General features: G+C 42.7%; 1 protein-coding gene across 1 annotated transcript; it reads left to right on the top strand.

Moving 5' to 3' along the window:
* Positions 1-1,096: 1,096 nt before the first annotated feature.
* On the top strand, positions 1,097-13,576 carry LOC148892323 (uncharacterized). Its single transcript, XM_089006298.1, has 5 exons — positions 1,097-1,544; positions 5,896-5,943; positions 8,482-8,629; positions 10,565-10,726; positions 11,921-13,576. Exons 1-5 carry the CDS (start codon positions 1,494-1,496, stop codon positions 12,892-12,894), a joined length of 1,383 nt encoding a protein of 460 aa, XP_088862424.1. The 5' UTR covers positions 1,097-1,493; the 3' UTR covers positions 12,895-13,576.
* The last annotated feature ends 8,246 nt before the right edge of the window (positions 13,577-21,822 follow it).

Genomic DNA, 21,822 nt, shown 5'->3' with positions numbered 1-21,822 from the left:
GCCTCCAGCGGCCCCTGGGTAGATTGAGTTTGAGACCCCTGCTTTAGAGCGTTAATGGCAACAGGGGGAAACGTTTAAATGTCTGCTGGATTTGGTGCGCATAGATCGGTAGCACCTGCCTGAGGGGAGTCGCTGGAAAAGGTGGTGGGCAGGGTGCAAAGGGTCCAGTAGGATTTTCCATGCCCGATCGACTTCAGAGTGCCCCAATAAGTCAAACACAAACACACACACACAGAAAATGTTGCATGGGTTACGAGCTGACATTTGAGTTACGAGTGAGTTACCACCCCTCGAATGCAGTTAAACAAATAGAGCGATCACCCATTGGTTCTGTAATGCAGTCACATTTATACAAAACTTTGGCAATAGCAAAAAAAGTGATGTTCCTTTCCTGTGATTCCTCTTTCGTCTACCTTGTGAATTTGGTTCAGTCAGGGGCTAAGTTAATTTATAACAATCGTGGATATAGTCCCACTTCGTTTGAATGTAGACTCGCCGGTTGTAGTCGCTGTTTTGTAATTTGTGGATGAAACTATTAATAATTTGTCGTCTTCCTTGCTTTAAACCGTTCGACGACGTTATATTGAACCAGGACTGTTAGCGAGCAAGTGAGTGTGAAGAAAAGTTGCTATGGAAATGCCGCCATCTTGTGGGTGGAGTACGAAACTGCAACCTCTATTGACCTGATGACTTTTATTTTATATATATTTTTTTGCATTTACATTATATTTATAAGCGCCTTTCAAAACTCTCAATGACATTTTACAGTCACAGAATAATAACTTTCTCTGCCAACGTTCACTTAACGCGGAAGTGACGCACACTCACATCACTAACTCAAATATAATCAGATGAGTGAAGATAAAAGTTGTAGTGTGGTCATTTCTCGCACAGTAAAGTCACCCCCGCCCCAAAAAAATATAGTTCACCTCACCTCGTATTTGGAATTTTCAGGTGAACGGGTCAAGTGTGTTGGACTGTTGCTGGGAGTTCAGGCTAATCAAGTCGGTCGTGGGGTGGGACCGTGGGAAGGAGGGGTGGGTGGGTGCTTTTACACTGTGGACGGGTAAAAAGAAGCATGACGTCACCAGCTGCATCTGTGACCCTCTCTACCAAAACAAAGGAGAACCAAAATATTACATTTGCAACCAAGCGTCACTGGACAACAGCTTCGTCTTGCTCACCGGTTAAGTCACACAAACATTATTTTTTTTTGCTTGGCGTGGGTTGGTGGAAGGAAAAGGGGCCTGTTTCAATTAGTATCTGGGTTTATGGAGAGTCACTGAGAGCGAGGAGACAAGGGGTCCGGGAGGGGCATCCTTCCGTCTGTCTCTCGGTAGGGTTCGTGTGGATGGCGGATGGGGAAGCCGCGGTGTCTGTGGAAGGTGGGACGGCCGCTCTGATGGAGCGCTAAGCCCGAAGCGAGAGCTCAAACCTGGGCACGCGTTTGTGCACGTTGTCACTCAACGATCGGACGTCCGCTTATTCGAAACATGGATCCCGACAAGACGTTGACGTTCTGTCTCGGGCTCAAGGCTGAGGAGGTACACACACACGCACACGCACACACTCACACACACTTACACGTGCACGCATTTCCACGCACGCACACACACACACTCACACACATACCGCTGTCATGGAGTGCTGCAGAGCAACATGCGCTGATGTTGACAAACACTGCATCCTCTACAAGCCTGCACTCATGTTATTTTCTCCTGTTTTTTTCTAATTGATTTCCCAATTCTGAATTATCTATTAAATTATCCATCCCCTTATTTGTCATGAAAGTAAACACTACAATATTCAACATTTAATAGCATGAATGAAAATATGGATACTCTGTGTTTTTTCTTCTAAGCTGGCGCATTTTATCTGTGTACAATGTACTGTACGTGTTCGCAGAATTGTTTTCCAGCGATGCTTTATGCAAGACGAATAGTTGTAGAAGTGACCATATTGCTGATTCAGAATGCTGACAGTTCTACATTGTGGATGACCTTCCATGTTGGTGCGCTGATGAAAGCTTCTCGCTCCGAAACAAGTTGCACTTTGTTGCATGAATAGTTGAATGGTTGACATTAAAACACATACATGTATTTTTACCTTAATGTGACATCACTATGAATTGTGACTAATGTTAATAGTGTAAACTATGAAGTTATTAACTGCCAAAAATCATAACAATGTTGTAATTCCCCAAATACTTGAGGTAGATACTGTCTGGGGGGGCATGTTTACTCTGTTTATCACATTTGCTCAGATCTTGTGATTTTTTTATATTCAAGCTACTTTTATGGCACCTAAACAGAACAAACGACCATCTGCCTCAAAAAGACAGTCCAGCGTCATGAAATGCTTTAATGTGAACTCTAAAGGACAAATCCAAAGTTATTTAAAGGACAACCGACGTCTCCGGACAAGTTGTGTCCATAATTTGCAAAATGTCTTCAAATGACTTCTACTGAGCGTATGTTACAAAGATTCCACCGCATGAAGCTATATTTTACATTTTAAGACTCGCGCTGAAAATTCCAGAAGTCTTGTTCATGAGTTGGCGACGAGTCCGTACGTTACGTCACTGAAAGAACGCCCCTGACCGAAAAAAAAGGACACATTGTAGTAGTCCTTCCATCATGTCAATGCATTTTGCTGTACTTTGGTCTGAAAACGTTATGTAGGACCAAAAAAAGGCAGAAGAGGCCGACAAAGCTCCATGTAAGGAATTAATCAGCCTGTGGAAACGGGACTGTCGCCGTTTTCTGCCTTTTTTGGGTGCGACATTTCCCACCCCCGATGCCTCAAAATGACACAGAATAAATTATTTAATCGATTGCAAACATGTATGCTTTCTTCTTTAGAACTATTTGTATCATATTCATAACTGGATGAGTAACAAGAAAGCATATTCTCCGAATCTGAAGCCATTGTTTTGATTCTTGAGCAAGGCAAGACGTATTGCCGTGACACCACGAACATGGGGGCGGGACCTTCTGAAACTGGCCACTTCCGGTTTCAAATTGAAGTACTTTTTAGACACTTTTTTTGACATTTTTAGACATTTTTATTGGTGTTTTGCATTTGACTAAAAATATCATACTGCGTGTCTTGGGTATTTTAGATGCTATAAAACGTTTTTCTAATGTCAGTTAGGAAACAAAAAAGTGACGTCGGTTGTCCTTTAAGCATAATATTCAATCCGTTCAGTTTTTTGTTGTTGTTGTTTCATGTAAATCTTCAGAATCATACAGTAAACTATTAGACGGCGATTTGTGGGTCACATCGTGATTGTGTGTAATCTTTGTTATCAATGTAAAGTCAGAATGTTAAAAAATATTATTGTTTTGGGTATCATTAGGATGTTGTCAGTGTACAATGCTGCTGTGACATTTGGGGCTTGTTACTTGCTGGATTTTGGCTCATCATCACTCCGTGGTTAGACAAGGTCTTTGTGCACACGGCAGCAGAGGGCATACATTGTTCCCTCCCATACGGACAAAATATCCATCAGGCAGTGAACAAAAGGTTGACAAAACCAACCACGGCGTTTCTGCATTGTGGCCTCTCACGTTCACTCATAGTTTGTCATTTTCCCTCTCCGTAAATAAATATACGATTCTTTCTCAATTTTCTGCACAAGCTGAAAAGACAACATGGGGACGAAAAATATTGTCCGTACACTGCGGTGAATTATTTCCTTTGTATTGATTTACCTGCGTTATCATGATTGACATATTCAGGGGCCGCTCCTGTATTGCATGGAAATTTTTAATCGATATCATGTAACCATGACAGTAAAATTGCTGGAGAAGTATTCAGTAATCCCTCGCTTATCGCAGTTAATGCAGACCGGGACCACCCGCGATAGACAAAAAACAGTGATGTAGCGAACACTACATGTATTGGTAAATTTACATGTGTATGAGTGCAAAAAAATGTGTATAAGGTGAAATTTAGTGGAACACAGTATAGGACATGCATAAAGAAGCAGGGTAATTGTTGGTAGTACAGTGCAATAATGCAATAAACAGTCCAGTATCAACATACAGTATATAGAGTATAATATGTACAGGTCCACTATTCGTCATTCTTGATGTAACGCACCGTAGATTCATCGACGTCATTGGCGTGACGTAACATTGGCGTGCAAACTTCGCCTTCCTTCAGTTTGTCAAGTAATTTTACTTTTTCACTCACTGTCATCATTATGGGTTCTCTGGATGATTTTGAAGGCACAGGCGTTTAGGAGGTATTGTCGAAGGGGGGTGTATTAAGTAAGAATGAAAATACGAGAATATGTACAGTACATAACCTGAAGTAACGCAATGCGATAAGCGGTAGGTTGAATGCTTTTCAATAGTGTCGTCTCTCGGCCAATCAGCTTTGGACCAAAGTGATGAAAATTTTGTTGATATTAATCATCGACTCATTGTCAGGTGTTGCCAAATGTTTTTGGTGACTGAACTAATGTTCGGTTTTGTGCATTTACAGCACAGTAATGCCTTGAAATGGATGAATAAATTAATAAATAATAACAGTAAATCTAACGAATGCAGTATGCTGCTCTTTGTGACCTGCTGTTCTTTTAAAGTACTGTACTGTAGTGACTTTCGCTGCCATTTGCGGACTTTTTTTTAGGTAAAAAAAATTCTGCGCTGCATCAAGGGCCGCGATAATCGAACCGCGAAGTATCAAGGGATTACTGTAAGAAAGTCAAAGGGGCTTGTATGAGAACAGCAGTGCAATTGTGAAGTGTGATCGAGGAGTTTGAGATGGGTGTAGGACTGCATCAGGGATCCATTCTGAGCCCCTTCCTCTTTGCAATCGCGATGCATAGGCCGATAAATGACATTAGACTGGGATCTCCATGGACCATGATGTGACGAGACGAGATTTTAATCTCCAACATTTAATGTAGAAAGACGGAGGCTTGCACTGGAGAGGAAATGAATGAAGATTAGCCATCGTAAAACAATTACAGGTGCATAAATGGGAGGATGAGACTACAGAGAGAAGAAATAGCAAAAGTGGAGGACTTGTAAATTCGGTTCAGGGTAATACAGACACTCCACTTTTATCGAACATTTGAGTGACGAAAAATAGTATGGACATTATTGCATTTTTGTCGAAAAATGTTTGGACAGAGATGCTGGAGCGCTGCATTATAATTATAGAATTATGTTTGTGATTTTTTTGTGATTTAGTATTTCGTGCCTTTTTTCCGGTTGCGTACTGTGCTTCACGCACACAGACACATTAGAGGTTTCAAGGGCTGGATATTTATGCAACGGACACCAAGGCTGACCAATGCTTAAGTGTTGGCAACCAGCTCAGGCCCCATTCCGCCGAGCTCGCTTACGATTGGCTGCGTAGAGTATGTGGGCGAGGAGGAAAGCCCTCTTTCCAGTTGACGCTCCAGGACGCGACGCAAAACAAAAAGCAATGGCTTACTGAAGACCCAAGGATATATGTCGTCGTACTACAGTAGGGGTGAATTTATTTTACGACTGTTAGAGCATCTGTGTTTTATGTTTTATACTTCCCTGTTCAGTGTTTGACTTAAACATACATTCCATACAAAATATAGCACTGAATCAATTTACGACCAAATTCACCTTACAAACGACCGCTCGGAACGTATTTCGTAGAAGGAATAGATACAAGTAGGTTGGAACTGGTGGAGGAAAGCATATCAGGAATGATGACATGTCTGGCTCAAAGACAATGACACTAAAGACACACCTGGAGGTGGAAGAAATGAACATGTTGAGGTTCTCCTGGATGGGATTAGAGCAGTGAGACAACACAAGTTATATATTTTGGAGACTATAAATGTAAGTGGTGGACATTCACAAATCCCCTAATTGTTGCTTGTGTCTGTTTTTCTTTCACTAGATGACGATGTCCCTGAGATCCTTGGATGGGACCACCGAGGCTTCCACGGTGAGCAGCTCGACCTTCACTATTCATTTCAGAACGCTATCAAAAAAATCAGGCCTCCCGAGCATAACCACGATGGTCGCCATGGAGACGCACTTATTTGTCTGTACCGCTCGTGTGGTTACCATGTGCGCGGCAGATATGATTACAGCTCACTCTAGGCTTTCCTGCACTTAGGGAGGCACGGTAAAATAATTTCATATTTTATTTCGATTTTTTTTTCTTTCAAATAGTTGTTTATGTTACTGCATTTGCTATGTGTATCATCTGACAGACTTCAGCAATTCTTATTTAGTATTTTGAGTTTGCAAGTGGCGTTATAGCAGATTGAAAAGTTCATTCACTGCCAGACGATGTGCAAAAATGTGTCCACTCCAGTGCCAGGGTTTTTGTCATGGTCACTCAAATTACAGGACCCACAGAATATTGAGTTTATGACTATGTAAACATTGAATATAACATAAGATACTTTAGACCAGGGGTCGGGAACCTTTTTGACTAAGAGAGCCATCAAAGTAAAATACTGTATTTAAAATGTTTTACAGTGAGAGCCACACACACACACACACACACACACACACACACACACACACGCACACACACACACACACACACACACACACACACACACACACACACACACACACACACACACACACACACACGCACACCGGCATATGCGCGCACGCAAACACGCACACACGTGATTTCAGCAAAATGTCAGAATATATTATTTAAAATAACTGATAATACTAACCATTAATATGAATAGTTTTCCGTTCCTCATGATTGGTAAAAAAAATCCAGCCAAACGAGAAGAGTGAAAGTCAACTTGCCAGGTCCATAAGCAAAGTTACTTCTAGCTAGCCTGCAAACTGCTCATTAGCTTGCCCACTTGCTTTCTGTTGATTCTCACAGAAGTATATTGATGCTAACGTTAGCATGGGGCTTGTCAAAGTGCCACTGATATTCAACCATTTCATTCATGGTATTGTTTCATTGCAAATTAGAATCACGGCAGAACTTTTTCACTTCACAAAGGCGAATCCTTCCGTCCATTCAACATCATTTTTTACTCTTCAGGCTTATTTAAAAGGGGGTGTTTACCTGTTTTGACATCAACGGCCATAGGTCAGTATCGCCCAATCAAAACTGCGCTTTCCGCCAACTGTCGCCCAAACAGGAAATGAACAGCGAAAAAGCGGAAATATGTACTGTATTTAGTTATATCGGCGAGCCAGATGCAATCATCAAAAGAGCCATATATTGCTCGTGAGTCATAGGTTCCCGACACCTGCTTTAGACTCTCTTCTTTCATCAGAAAAAAGAATTAATTCTTAAGTTATATGGGTCTGGAGTTATCTGAGCTTGAAATGGGGGCGACTGTACAAAATACAATACATACATATTGATTTACACAGCTGAAGATGTAACAAAGCGCTCACAAAAGGCAAATGCTGGCCCCTCGTGGAAGGGAAAACATTGCCAGAGGTCTGACCAGTGCTTCATCGGCAAGGCACAAGAAAAACAAAAACGCGAACAAATTCGGGAATGGCGCTCCACGTCACACTTTTCAATTCCAGAATTAATTTGGGAATGGCAGCAAATGAGTTTATTTACTTATGAAGAATTTTGATGATTCCATTGAATGTCTCGAGCCAACCATCCATACAGCTATTTTCTTCATTGTTTTTCCTCAAGGGAACTTGAGTGAACTTACTTTGGATCGGGTACATGCTGAATCGACTGCCAATCGCAAGAAACCATTTCACGTACGTGTTTGCTTACTGACAACTGAGAGTTGTTCATTAATCAATGGAGGCTGAATGGAGTGTACTTGGCTGTAGATGTTCTTTTAATGCACTTGTGTAAAGAAGAAAAAAATGACATCTATTAATTATTTGCAGCAATCGTCCAAAAATACAATTGTTATAAAATATGCCGAGTTCTTCCTGGGGATATGAACATTATAAACACAAAAGTTAGCTTTTCTTTTTTTTTTTTAAGTTCTCGATGGCAATGTTGAATTGTTAGGTCCTGAAACCAAAGGAGAGTTATCTGGTTTTGAGGGGAAAAAAACATTCACCATTGCCACGTTTTGGTTTGCGACCAACGGGTGGCACTGTAGAGCCACACCTGCAGCTGCACAGGGGTTAGTAGGTTTAATCAGTGGCAGTTAAAAGGACTCACTGCATGACCATTCAGTGTCGGGTCATTGTTTGTTTTCGCCCTGTCAGGTTTGTTTTGTCTCTTCATGTTTTACTCATGGTTTTGTTTGCTACTTTGTTGACATTCATGACTTTGTTGTTTGAGATTTTGTTCTTGCCGACTTTATTTAATATAATTTGTAAAATACACCCTGTTCCTCCCTCCTGCCTGCTTTTTGGGGGTCCACCACCACCACCACCACCACCTTACAAAACGTGACAACCATAACCACAAAGTCAGCTCGCAAAGGAAAATAAGACAAACGCGCCAGCACCGTGCTGGAAAAACATTGGCACTATGGGAGATAACATAATGTGTTGTTTTGTCCACCAGGTGGTGAATCAACATGAGGGTTCTGGTAGCCAGCCTGTAGTCAGTCCCAAGTACTGTCCTGGTGTAAACAACAATTCGGGTTACCTCTGTGAGACAGGACATTGCTGCGGAGAGACGGGCTGCTGTACCTACTATTACGAACTCTGGTGTAAGTCAGCGAATCGCCTTTGTATTCATCTAGAGAGCAAACATTTGAGAGCGAAAAATATCAAGGTTGGGTGTTTAAAAAATTGTTGATGTTTCTATATAATCTCTTGAAATTGATTTGTGTGGTTATTCGGTAGTACTTCTTGAGCAACTACTACTTCTTTACATGGACCCAGTAAAGTAACATTGCCACTTAGTGGTCTGTCATGCATATTACATCTCATCTGTTTATAAAATATGTTCATATAATAATAATAATAATATTTTTTTATTTTCAAGCACCTTTCAAAGCTCTCAAAGTCACTTTACAGTCATAGGATCATTTTTTTCTTGTGGGTGAGCAGCGGCAGCCACACGCGCCACCGTTCACTCAACCGGAAGTGTGCTCAAATAGATAGCAAGATGGCTAGCTAGCGGATAGATAGCTAATAGCTTGTGGATTAATAGCTATTAGCTAGCGAATAGATAGCTAATACCTAGCGAATAGCCTAGCTAATACCTAGAATAGCTAATATATATAACAGTGAAGAATTGGTCAGCATGCACCATCAGGAAAACATAAGGAAAACAAAGAGATACCTGGAGAAAATATTAATGGAAATAAAATTAATTAAAAACAGCAAGTATGGCGGTGACCGGGCGTGACATTTAGTGCTGGTTGAGGGCATATTCGAAAAAATATCTATGTCAGAGTCATTTCATAATGAATGCTGATGGGTAGGTGAGAAAGCAATTTTCTATTTTGTTATTGGATAATATCAATAACCTGACATTTTTTATTGAACATCGTGTGTAAAGTGGATTACATGTATCACGACTGTAAGACAGTTGTGAGGTGTGCTGTCGGTGTGACGGAGGAATTCAAGGTGGAGGTGGGACTCCACCAGGGGTCAGCTCTGAGCCCCTTCTTGTTTGCTATGGTGATGGACAGGCTGACAGACGATGTTAGACAAGAATCTCCTTGGACCATAATGTTTGCAGATGACATTGTGATCTGTAGCGAGAACAGGGAACAGGTGGCGGAGAAACTAGAGATGTGGAGATATGCCCTGGAAAGGAGAGGAATGAAGATCAGACGCAGCAAGACGGAATATATGTGCGGGAATGAGAGGGATCCAAGTGCAAGAGTGATGCTACAGGGAGAAGAGATAAAGAAGGTGGAGGATTTTAAGTACTTGGGGTCAACCGTCCAGAGCAATGGAGAGTGTGGAAAAGAGGTGAAGAAGTGTGTCCAGGCAGGCTGGAGCAGCTGGAGAAAAATGTCAGGTGTGATGTGTGATAGAAGGGTTTCAGCTAGGATGAAAGGAAAAGTGTATAAGACAGTGGTGAGACCAGCCATGATGTTTGGACTGGAGGTAGCAGAGCTGAAGATGTTGAGGTTTTCTTTGGGAGTGACCAGGTTGGATGGGATCAGGAATGAGTACATTAGAGGGACAACTCATTAGAGGCTTTGGAGAGAAAGTCAGAGAGGCCAGACTGAGGTGGTTTGGACATGTCCAGAGGAGAGAGAGTGACTATATCGGGAGAAGGATGCTGAGTCTTGAAATGCCAGGCAGGAGACCGAGAGGAAGACCGAAGAGGAGGTTTATGGATGTGGTCAAAGAGGACATGAAGGTAGCTGGTGTGCGAGAAGAGGATGCACAAAACCAGGATAGATGGGGGACATTGATTCGCTGTGGCGACCCCTGAGGGGAAAAGCCGAAAGGAAAAGAAGAAGTATGTAAAGTGGATTACATGCAAATTACCTCACCATTGGAAATTCCTGTTTTTAATATCACATGTGTATCATGTTTAGTGAAAGCTCCACGTTGCTTAGATGTGTGAATAATTGTTTCTTTGTCTTAGCCAATTTTAGCTTTGAAAAAGGGATGGATTCAAATCACATTTCTTGTTGTCTTTTTTTGGTTCAAGATCGGCCTTATTTCTTTTCCGGCAGGGTTCTGGCTACTGTGGACCGTGCTGGTACTCTTCAGCTGCTTCTGCGCTTACCGCCATCGCCGCGCCAAGATGAGAATTCAGCAGCAACAGACACAGCGGGAAATCAATCTTATCGCCTATAACGGAGCCTGCAACTTCCCATCCTCCATGCTGGATCTGAGTATGTTTATTTAAAGGACAACCGGCACCATTTTTTTGTTTCCTAACTGACATTAAAAAAAAAAAACGTTTTATAGCATCAAAAATACCCAAAACACGCAAGCTGATATTTTTAGTCAAATGCAAAACACTAATAAAAACGACTTAAAGTGTCCCAAAACTGCCAAAAAAAATGAGCTTGGAACTGGGCAGATTCAAAAAGTCCTGCCCCCTTGTTCGTGACGCCACACCGGGATACTCCTTCACAAACTGTCTTGCTCTAGAATCAAAACAATGGCTTCAGAGAGTTCAGATTTGGAGAAGATATTTCTTGTTACTCATCCAGTTATGAATATGATACAAATAGTTCTGAAGAGGAAAGCATACATGTTTGCAATCGATTAAAGAAGTCCTTCCGTATCAATTCGAGCCGTCTGGACTCCAATGTAGCGCCCAGAAAATGCATAAGATGGCGCACAAGCTCCATTCGAAATGGACTGATTTGTCCGCTGGGAATTTGTGTAAACTTACACCTTCTTTATGTGTGTTACTGCGATTGGCTGTGACACACAACGATTCACCGTCGTGTTATTGATGTAGTTCACCTTATAATTTCGCGATCAACACGGTGTTCTCAGATGAAAAAAAGGAATCAAAATGCATTGTGTGTCGTTTTCTCAGTCAGAGGCGTTCCCTCTGTGACGTCATGTAGGGCATCGTCATCAACTCGAAAACAGGACTTCATGAATATTCAGTGCGAGTGTTAAACCGTAAAATATAGCTATATGCGATGGAATCTTTCTAAAATGCGCTCAGTAGAAGTCATTTGAAGTGATTTTTACAAATTATGGACTTGTCCGGAGCTGTCGGTTGCCCTTTAAAGGACATATCACTTATTATTTTGCAGTACCAATTCCATTATTTAAAAGAAAAGCTACTTGGAAGTATGCTAAATAATATGGAAAAATGGGAAATGCTTGTGGTAAAGAAAAAAAGCCATGGCCAGCGCTTTATCGGCACCCAACCACGAAAAAACAAAACCCAAGCAAATTCGGAAATGGCGCTCTATGTCCTATTTTCAATTCCGGAATAAATTTTGTGAATGGCGGTGAATGAGCCAACATACAAGGGAATGAGATTTATATTGACCAGCAAGCGAAAGGTCGTCGTCAGTTGACCGTCGAGGAGCTTGAGTACGTATGCGTTCTTCTTTTAGGTTTTTTGGCTGCCTTCAAGTTACCTTCTTACGACGAGGTGGCAGCTCACCCCGCCACACCTCCTCCACCTTACAGCTCCGTCTTCGCCTTGCAGGGAGGCGCCATGCTCGAGACGAGTTCTTCCTACCCCCATCATCATCATCTCCACACACCCCCCTACCCTTCCTACCTGGGCCCGGGCCCCAGTGCCTTCGCCTCATCCCAGAGCTCTGACAATTACACCAGCTGTTCCTGCGAGTCCTGCTCCTTCACCTCTCCCTGCAGCACTTCCTTCTCCGTTCAGGTGACGGACGAGACGTATGACAGCAGCCACATGTCCACGCCCAGCGAGGCGAGGGGAGATGGCACCCTGTGGCTCGGGGTAGGGGGCAGCGGCTTATCGACACCATCGTCCCCACCGCCTTCGAAGGTTCCACCGGATGTTATACCAGTGCTCGTTCCGGATGTCATTCCCAGCTATGCCAATGAGGGGATCTCACGCCCGGTTGCCTCCCTCTCACTTCCCTTGCGCCCCATCAATAGCTATCACCCCTCACCTCACCCTCACCTCCCTCTCTCACCCCTCATACTGCTACCTTCCCTTTCTTCCGGGCATGTCCAGCATCTCGTATACTCGGACCCCCTCCGCGCCACACTCAACCAAAATGCAGTAGACGGCTTACCACGTTCCACGGTGTCCCCTTCTCAACTGGCTGTCCTTGACAAAAATATGGCTGCCGCAATAGATGAGGATGAGGAGGATGACGAAGAAGATCACTTCCTCCATCGGCGCCTGACAGGCGATTCCGGCATTGTGGTGTGTCACTGCCAAGTGAAGCAAAGAGACAGAGAAGTGGAAGCGGGGATCAAGGAGAGTAAGCGGCACGACAACGTGGACTGCTACCTGCGACCCAAGGAGGGGGTCCTCTCTCCCTTGATGGACGACCAGCAGCACAGCGATGCTGTTGTCATCGTGGGGACCTCGCTTGTCTGACGAGAAAAGGGAAATTTGAGGTCTTTATGGTTAGCGTCGCCCTCGTAGAGCAAGACTAGTAGGTGAAAGGTTGCATCACTGAAGTTAAAGTCTTGGAGGTGAGAGGTGAGTGGTGAGTGCAAGGACGGGATGAGTTTTGTCTCAGAGGGAAGGTGTTACCTGAGCCTTGATGATTGTGACCTCCACCAAGTAAAAAAACACACACAAAAGTGAGAGGTATCATTTTTATTGATTGGTGCATTGCCAAAACAAACATGCAAATCAAACCTCTGAAGATGGAGGACACTGATTCGCTGTGGCGACCCCTTCAAGGGAAAAGCCGAAAGGAAAAGAAGTGCATTGCTTTGAAAGCTAGCAGAATAACACACACACACACACACACACACACACACACACACACACACACACACACACACACACACACACACACACACACACACACACACACACACACACACACACACACACACACACACACTATAATACTAGAAAAGTATATTGTCATGAATTCAAGTATTTTCTCATTTTTAGTTCATGGTTGAAATGGTAAAGTTTATTCAACAAATTTGTCTTTAACGCATTCACTGTGCAACATGTGGAATAATGGGTACACTCCAGTGCCAGGGTTTTTGTCATTGTCACTCAAATTCCAGGACCCACATAATATTGAGTTTTAGGACTACATAAACAGTGGTTAGCACACCGGCTTGGTTCATCCCGCTCCCCGTGGGTTTTCTCCGGGTCCTCCGGTTTCCTCCCACACTCCAAAAACATGCATGGCAGGCAGATTGACCACTCCAAATTGTCCCTTATGAGTGTGAGAGTGACTGTTGTACGTCTTTGTGTGCCCTGCGATTGGCTGTCAACTTTGTGCCTCGTGCCCGAAGACAGCTGAGATAGTCTCCAGCAACCCCCGCGACCCTAATGAGGAATAAGCGGTACGGAAAATGAGATGAGATGAGGACTACATAAACATTCATTGCAGCGTAGGAAACCTTAAACTTTGTGGGGTCCACCTACGCTACACCTGCTCACTCACATGTTCACCAAATATGTCCACTCCAGTGCCAGGGTTTTTGTCATTTTCACTCAACGCCGCAGATTATTGAGTGTAGGACTAACCAGAATCAGAATCAGAATACCTGGCAATGGCTAAATCAGTCCACAGCAGCAATTGAAGAGGGATGGGGTTGGGGGGGAGTGAAAGGATAGAAAGCACTTTATTCTAAGCATAGCTAAATGCTATGGTATTAGGGTCTGGATTTATCTGAGCTGGCTAGATAACTATGCTAAATACTATGCTATACTCATAGATAAGTTACCTGGCTGGCTGTGATCTGGCGGGCTACCTAGCGAGCACTTTATTTGCTAGCTATTTGCTATCCATTTGCTATGTAGCTGGCTAGATAGCTATCTATCTAGCTATCTCTTAGATATCCTTATCCTGTGACTGTAAAGTGACCTTGAGAGTTTTGAAAGGCGCTTATAAATTGCATGTATTATTATTATTATTATTATTATTATCTGGCTAGTTAGCTTTCTATGAGTGGGTTGAGTGAACGCTGGCGTGTGTGGCTGCCGCTGCGCAACCACAGAAAAGCCTATCCTGTGACTGAAAAGTGACCTTGTGAGTTTTGAAAGGCGCTTATAAATGACATGTATTATTATTAGACTATCTTCTTTCATCAGGAGAACATAAGTTAATTCCTAAGTATTATGGGTCTGGATTTATCTGAGCTGGAAGTGGGGGCGGCTCTCCAAAATACAATGCAATACATACATATTGGTTTATATAGCGCTTTAACATCAGCTGAAGCTGGAACAAAGCGCTAACATGGGAAAATGGAAGTGCTGCCCCCTTGTGGAAGGGAAAAAACATTGCCAGAGGACTGGCTCGCGGTTTATCGGCACCCAAGCAAGAAAAAAACAAAACCCGAACATATTCGGAAAGGGCGTTCTATGTCATATTTTCAATTATCGAATACATTCGAGAATAGCATTGAATGAATGAATAGTCCCACAATGGGGAGATTTGGAAGGAATGCAAACAAATTAGAAGAGAGAAGCGGAGCTGTCAACTGATCACCACCTGGTGGTGAGTAATTATAACCCCGTTGGTGGGGGAAGATGCCACTCCGACCTGGCAGACCCAAACGTGTTGTGAGGGTTTGTTGGGAACGTCTGGCGGAATCCCCTGTCAGAAGGAGTTTCAACGCCCACCTCCAGCAGAACTTTACACATGTCCCGGTGGAGGTGCGGGACATTGAGTCCGAATGGACCATGTTCCGTACCTCCCTTGCTGAGGCGGCAAATCGGAGTTGTGGCCGTAAGTTGATTGGTGCCTGTTTTGGCGGCAACCCCCGTACTCGTTGGTGGACACCAGTAGTAAGGATTGCCGTAAAGCTGAAGAAGGGGTCCTATTGGGCCTATATGGCCTGTGGGACCCCTGAGACAGCTGACAGGTATCAATTAGCCAAGCGGAATGCAGCCTCGGTGGTCGCCGAGGAAAAAACACGGGCATGGGAAGAGTTCGGTGAGGCCATGGAAGCCGACTTCCGGACCGCTTCGAGGAAATTCTGGTCCACCATCCGGCGTCTCAGGAGGGGTAGGCAGTGCACCACTAACACTGTGTACAGTGAGGATGGGGCACTGCTGACCTCGACTGGAGACGTCGTGAACCGGTGGACAGAGTACTTCGAACACCTCCTCAACTCCACCAACACGCCTTCCTTGGAGGAAGCAGTGTCTGGGGACTCCGAGGTGGGCTCTCCGATCTCTGTAGCTCAAGTCACCAACGTGCTTAAAAAGCTCCTCGGTGGCAAGGCCCCGGGGGTGGATGAGATCCAACCGGAGTTCCTAAAGGCTCTGGATGTTGTGGGGCTGTCTTGGCTCACACGCCTCTGGAACATTCCGTGGTCATCAGGGAGAGTGCCTCTGGATTGGCAGACCGGGGTGGTGGTCCCCCTTTTTAAAAAGGGGGGCCGGAGGGTGTGTTCCAACTACAGAGGGATCACACTCCTCAGCCTCCCTGGCAAGGTCTATTCAGGGCTTCTAGAGGGGCGGGTCCATCGGAAAGTCGAGCCTCAGAGTGAGGAGGAACAGTGTGGTTTTCGTCCTGGCCGCGGAACTGTGGACCAGCTCTACACCCTTAGCAAGGTATTCGAGGGTGCGTGGGAATTCGCCCAACCAGTCTACATGTGCTTTGTAGACTTGGAGAAAGCATTTGACCGTGTGGGGAGGAGATTTTCCTCAAGTGAAGGAGTTTAAGTATCTGGGAGTCTTGTTCACGAATGAGGGTGTGAGAGAGCGAGAGGTCGACAGGCGGATCGGTGCGGCGTCTGCTGTGATGCGGACTTTGCACCGATCTGTCGTGGTGAAGAAGGAGCTGAGCCAAAAAGCAAAGCTCTCAATCTACCGGTCGATCTACATCCCAACCCTCATCTATGGTCACGAGCTATGGGTTGTGTCCGAAGAACGAAATCCCGGATGCAAGCGGCTGAAATGAGCTTTCTCCGTCGGGTGTCTGGGCTCTTCCTTAGAGATAAGGTGAGAAGGTCGGTCATCCGGGAGGGGCTCGAAGTCGAGCCGCTTCTCCTCCACATCGAAAGGAGCCAGATGAGGTGGCTTGGGCATCTGATTAGGATGCCCCCAGGACGCCTCCCTGGTGAGGTGTTCCGTGCATGCCCCACTGGCAGCAGACCCTGGGGACGACCCAGGTCACCCTGGAGAGACTATGTCTCCCAGCTGGCCTGGGAACGCCTCAGGATCCGCCAGGACGAGCTAGAAGAAGTGGCTCGGGAGAGGGAAGTCTGGGCTTCCCTACTGAAGCTGCTGCCCCGCGACCCAACCCCGGATAAGCGGCAGAAGATGGATGGATGGATGGATGGATGGATGGATGGATGGATGGATGGATGGATGGATGGATGGATGGATGGATGGATGGATGCAAACAAATTAATTAATGTTAAGTCAATTTTCCAAGTTGTGATTTTCAAGTGACACAAAGACCAAAGGTGTCCGTTCACCAGCTTCGCTTTATGTCCATGGTGCGCAAAGCTTTGTATGAATCACACTCTTATATTATGTATGTATGGTTTCTTATTATAACATAACATAATACTTGAATACACGAGCTCTCAAGTGTGTTTTAAGGCTGTTACTGTTCAATGGCAAAGAGCATTTGACCCGACTCTCACACACGGATAATGAATGTAAAAAGCACAACAATGAGCTGGAGCGCTTCTTCAAGAAATCTGGACATTTTTATAACCCGGAAAGAGAAATAAAAAAGAGGGAAATGTACGCAGCAAGGCAATACAAGCACTGATGAGAAGTTTTTCAATGTTCGCAAATACTGTACAGGTATTTGGTTTAAATGTGAGGTTTAGTGACTGTTGTTTTGTACTTCAAAGTAATTAGTTGTGCGGTACAGTGACTATGTAGAACGGCCGCCTCAGTGGGTTGGTGAATAAGGAGCCCTTGACTGAAGTAGCCCCCCTCCCCAATTGAGGGAGGTTACACTGTCCTGGTGGTGTCTCCGTTTTATGGAAATAGTACAAATACAGACACAAACAAAACTGTTAATATAAAGTAAACATGACAATACTGGACCTTGTCCAGGTACTTTTGAAGCCTCGTAAATGGAGGTACTCCACAAAAAGTGGTTGTAATTCCAAAATAGTAAATGTCAACCTCTCGAATTGAAGCTGAAAGATAACACTTCAAATCCATGACGGTAATGTGCAAATGCAATGTCGTACAAACCTTCTCTACCTAACCGCTTCAAATATTAGCCTACATTTCCACAATCTTTTATATAATATTTGTTATTAGCACGAGCTGATGTGTGATTTAAAATAGCCTGTGGTGCCTAGAAACGTTTTAGGCAGTATATATTTACTTGCTGCTACATGAGCGTGTGAACGTATGTATTTTTTTAGTACGTTGTGTCGTACATGAAATGGGTTTTAGCTGCGCTTTTAAGCGCTCTCGCTCCGAAAAGACTCGCAAAAGTATTATTTAGCAATAGTGTTCACACTGTATTTTCCTGACTCTTGTGGAGGCTGGTTAATGGGGAAAAAACGGTCGTGAAAAACAAAAAAATACTTTTACCTCTTTCGTACTGAGCCGTGAGCTGTGCTGGGCCGAGGCCCTTGATTCCACATACACAGTATGTACTGTATATACTACTGTCAGCATTTGAATTGCCTTTGGCTTAAAGGCGTCTCCCAAGTGCAAACAAGAACGTGGCTTTTTTGAGGCTCAGTTTATGGCCATCATGTGTTACCAATATTCAGTGACGTGCGGTGAGGTTCATGGCTGGTGAGGCACTGATGTCATCACAGTCAGATTTACAAACATATGAACTCCACAGAGTAGCTTATTCACCATTTGATTGGCAACAGTTAACGTGTTTTGTTTAACATTTCATGTCAGCATTCTTTATATACTATATACAAACTGTAGCATAGAAAAAATAATTAAAAAAAAACATTATTATCGTGTTACCTTTACTTATAAATGAAGTCCAAGTCTCTCTGTCTCAATGGAGATCACTGCCAGTGAATAAAGTCGTCCTTGATCAGTCCTGTTCCGACTGTATACATGTTTTCAGTCTTTTGTGCTGAGAATGAGCGCTCCACTGATGCTGTAGTAGCTGGAACATTGAGTACGAGCTGGAGCAACTTTGTCGCTTCAGGAATAGTTTCAATGAGATCCTTCTTGGCCAAAAAGCTGAGAAGCTGTCCAGGAGATTTACATCCATCCCTCACCGTTTGTGATCTATACAGTCCGGTGTTGGTCTTCCTTGAATTATTATCTCCTGCTTCGATTCAAAGTCCAGTTTAGAAAATTCTTTCAATTTAGATATGTAATCCACCGTTCTGAAAATAAGGTCAAGCAACACGAAAAAATGACTGAATGGTTGCACTTAACTTGCTAACTGTTTACTGTAGCTTGATGTCACTAATCCTATTATTCTCCAGCTGAGGAGTCGCAAGAAGAATCTCTAATCACCAGCGCCCCCTGTCATGCGGCAGGAAAACTGTGTGCCTCACCGATGCACACAGTTTTGATAAAAATAAAATAAACACTGTAGTACAGTATTTATAATGTACAGTGATTGTACATTATATACACCAGCTGTGTATGAAGTATAAGTGTAGAAATTTAGTTCATATACTAAAAGCTTTTGAACACTTTAATAGTGACATGCAGAAGGACAGCAATGCGGTCTCACTGCAGAGCAAGCCAGCACAGTTAGCATAGTGATTGCGCAATCCATGGTGCGGCTACTGCCTCACCGCTCGTCTCCACTAAGTATTTGAACGGTAAATGTGAAAATTCAGCGATTTTGAAAAACAAAATGGTGAAGTGAAATGGAAAAGAACGTTAAAGTACAAATCACTTAATAAATATAACTGTTTAATTTATTTTGTCATTTGATATTTCCATGATGACAGGTTAGGCACAGCCTCACCTGCCTCCCCTGACTGCACGTCACTGCCAATATTCATGTCAGTTGTACTATAAAATATTTGAAATGATAAAGTACCTGAATTTTCTTTGAAAAAAATCCCCTTAGATTTGTTCTTTGTTTGAATCTTTTGAGGGAAAAAAATCATTCCTTTAAAAACCTTGGAAGTTAGCACTACTCAAAAGATGATTTTAAACCGAGGGAACTTAAATTCTCCCTCGACTGATTTTTGAAATGTTTACTTTTTTCTAGTGTTTCAGGATTCTGAGATATTTGCTTTTTTTAAGTTTGAGCTAACCTTACCCTTAATTTGTAAATATTACCAAGCGTGAGAGCTGATTTGAAATCAGCGCAAAAGAATACCTTGAAAAATATTGCATGCTTTGATCTCGCAATTAATGCATCTGCAATGGCTGACAATGAGGGTCAATTTTTGATTATACATTTTTTTCATTTCATACCTGTCAACCCGAGGCATTTGACAATCTGACAAATAATGGCATATCCCTTTATAAAATGCTGAGTAATCTTACATTTTATATAGCGTACGTAAAATGGAACAAAAATAAAAAAAAATAAAGACTTTTTTTTAAGTCAGGATTCTGAGACTAAACTAAAAATTCTGAGATAAAACTTAGAATCGTGCAAATATTGTTTTTCCGGTTTAGTCGGCACACGTCTCGGAGCCTCGGCACAGTCGGGCACATCACTTTGTATTGAATAATAATTAGCAGCCACGTGTAATCCTTGGCGGTGGAGTCTTCTTAAATAAATTCGGAATCAATGACCGGTATGTTTTTAATGTATTTATTAATCCTGTAATTAAAAATACAGATATCTTTACACGATGATTACCAAGACTAAGGACATAATGAAACATTCAGGTGAACATCTTTAGCACCCAAAAAATCTTGACAAAATAGGCTAACAGGCTAGTTCCATGCTTAATTTAATTCAATGTTTGCCTTTTGACCCTTCATACAATAATGGTAACACATGAACACCACCAAGCTTTGATTTCACTCTGAAGCCGAGCTGTTATACGTTCTTTCACTGTACATAGAGAAGAAATTTTCATTTTGCCTTCTGTGCAACTGTTTTAGATTAAACATGGCCAAACTCTGCCCTCATCGAAGGCCACGGGCCACTTTTAAGACTGTTACTGAGTTTTGACTGCAAAGGACTGTTTATTGTCTCCTTATCAAGAGAGCATGTCCTCAATATTTTTTACTTGAGCGAATTAGGGAATTGATAGGGCAACTTGCCAGGAATACAAAAAAAAAAAAAACATAACTGATCACTTAAAGATAACATTTATTCTTGTGTTTAGCAGCAAGCAGGATTTATAGAAGTCTACGTGATTACTTGTGAACTAGTTGAAACAAATAGGATGAAGAGCTGTGGCGTTCTTCTATCTGTGCTGCTTTCTTGTGTTGTAAGCATGTGTGAGAGGCTTACTCTTGTGCATTTGAAAAACAAAACAAAACAAAACAAAACAAAACACCGTCGCTTATCATGAGGTCAAAGTTGATTGCCATATTTGTCTTTATGAACATCCAGGCATGTTTATTACGTCTGGCAATGATTCAAAATCTCAGTGTGTGTATAGCATAGACACTTGTGATGCATACTCAATGTGAAATGACATTATTTGAACATTTTCATATATTTTGACATTTATTGGGTGTTGTTTTCCAGAAAGTTGGCTTGGATTGGTTTGGATATTGTCCTCTCCTGATGTTTTTTTTTCTTCATTGCTTCTACTGGAAGAGGTCTATCATGTTGTATACAGACACCTATGCTGCTTTAAATCAAGGATGACTGTGGATTTGGTGATAAAATAAAGTGAACTGAACTAGCAAAGGTGTGTATTATTTTGTTGAAAATGTATTTTTTGCATATAATAGGAAACACATTTTAAGACAACAAAAACCCATGAGGTGTGTCTTGTTGTTCTTTTGTTCTAAAGACCAACATATTTACCAGTGTCTGGTGCATCATCCTTAAACAGAAATGCTGCATAAATATATACTATTATGAATAAATTCAGTTATATATATATATATATATATATATATGTTTATTGGCCAGTATGGAATACTGCCAGAAGCTCACTGACAGATTTATTATGCCCGCCTCAAAATATATATTTTAATCTCCATATTATCTTTCTGTCTAAAAATCAATACTTAAATCTAAACTGTATTTATATTGAAACCCCCTGAATAAATTCACAGTTTTAATAATTTTATTGTGAATGTCAGGATACAATATGTTTTCATAAAAATGAATGCAAATACCTAAAATTATGTTCTAATATTATTTGGCCGCGAGCCTCAGTTTGATCACCATTCACAATTTGGTGCCACACCGCCACATCCTGGGTAGACGTCGAAGCACAACAACACACCACGAACGTATTTTGCAGTCGTTTTTCACGTGGTATAGCCCAT

Source organism: Hippocampus bargibanti, linkage group LG10 (assembly GCF_051943395.1).
Source record: "Hippocampus bargibanti isolate YZ-2025 linkage group LG10, ASM5194339v1, whole genome shotgun sequence".
Lineage (NCBI taxonomy): Eukaryota > Metazoa > Chordata > Actinopteri > Syngnathiformes > Syngnathidae > Hippocampus > Hippocampus bargibanti.
The sequence above is the reverse complement of the archived record's forward strand: the minus strand, read 5'-3'. Positions and strand labels throughout refer to the sequence as shown.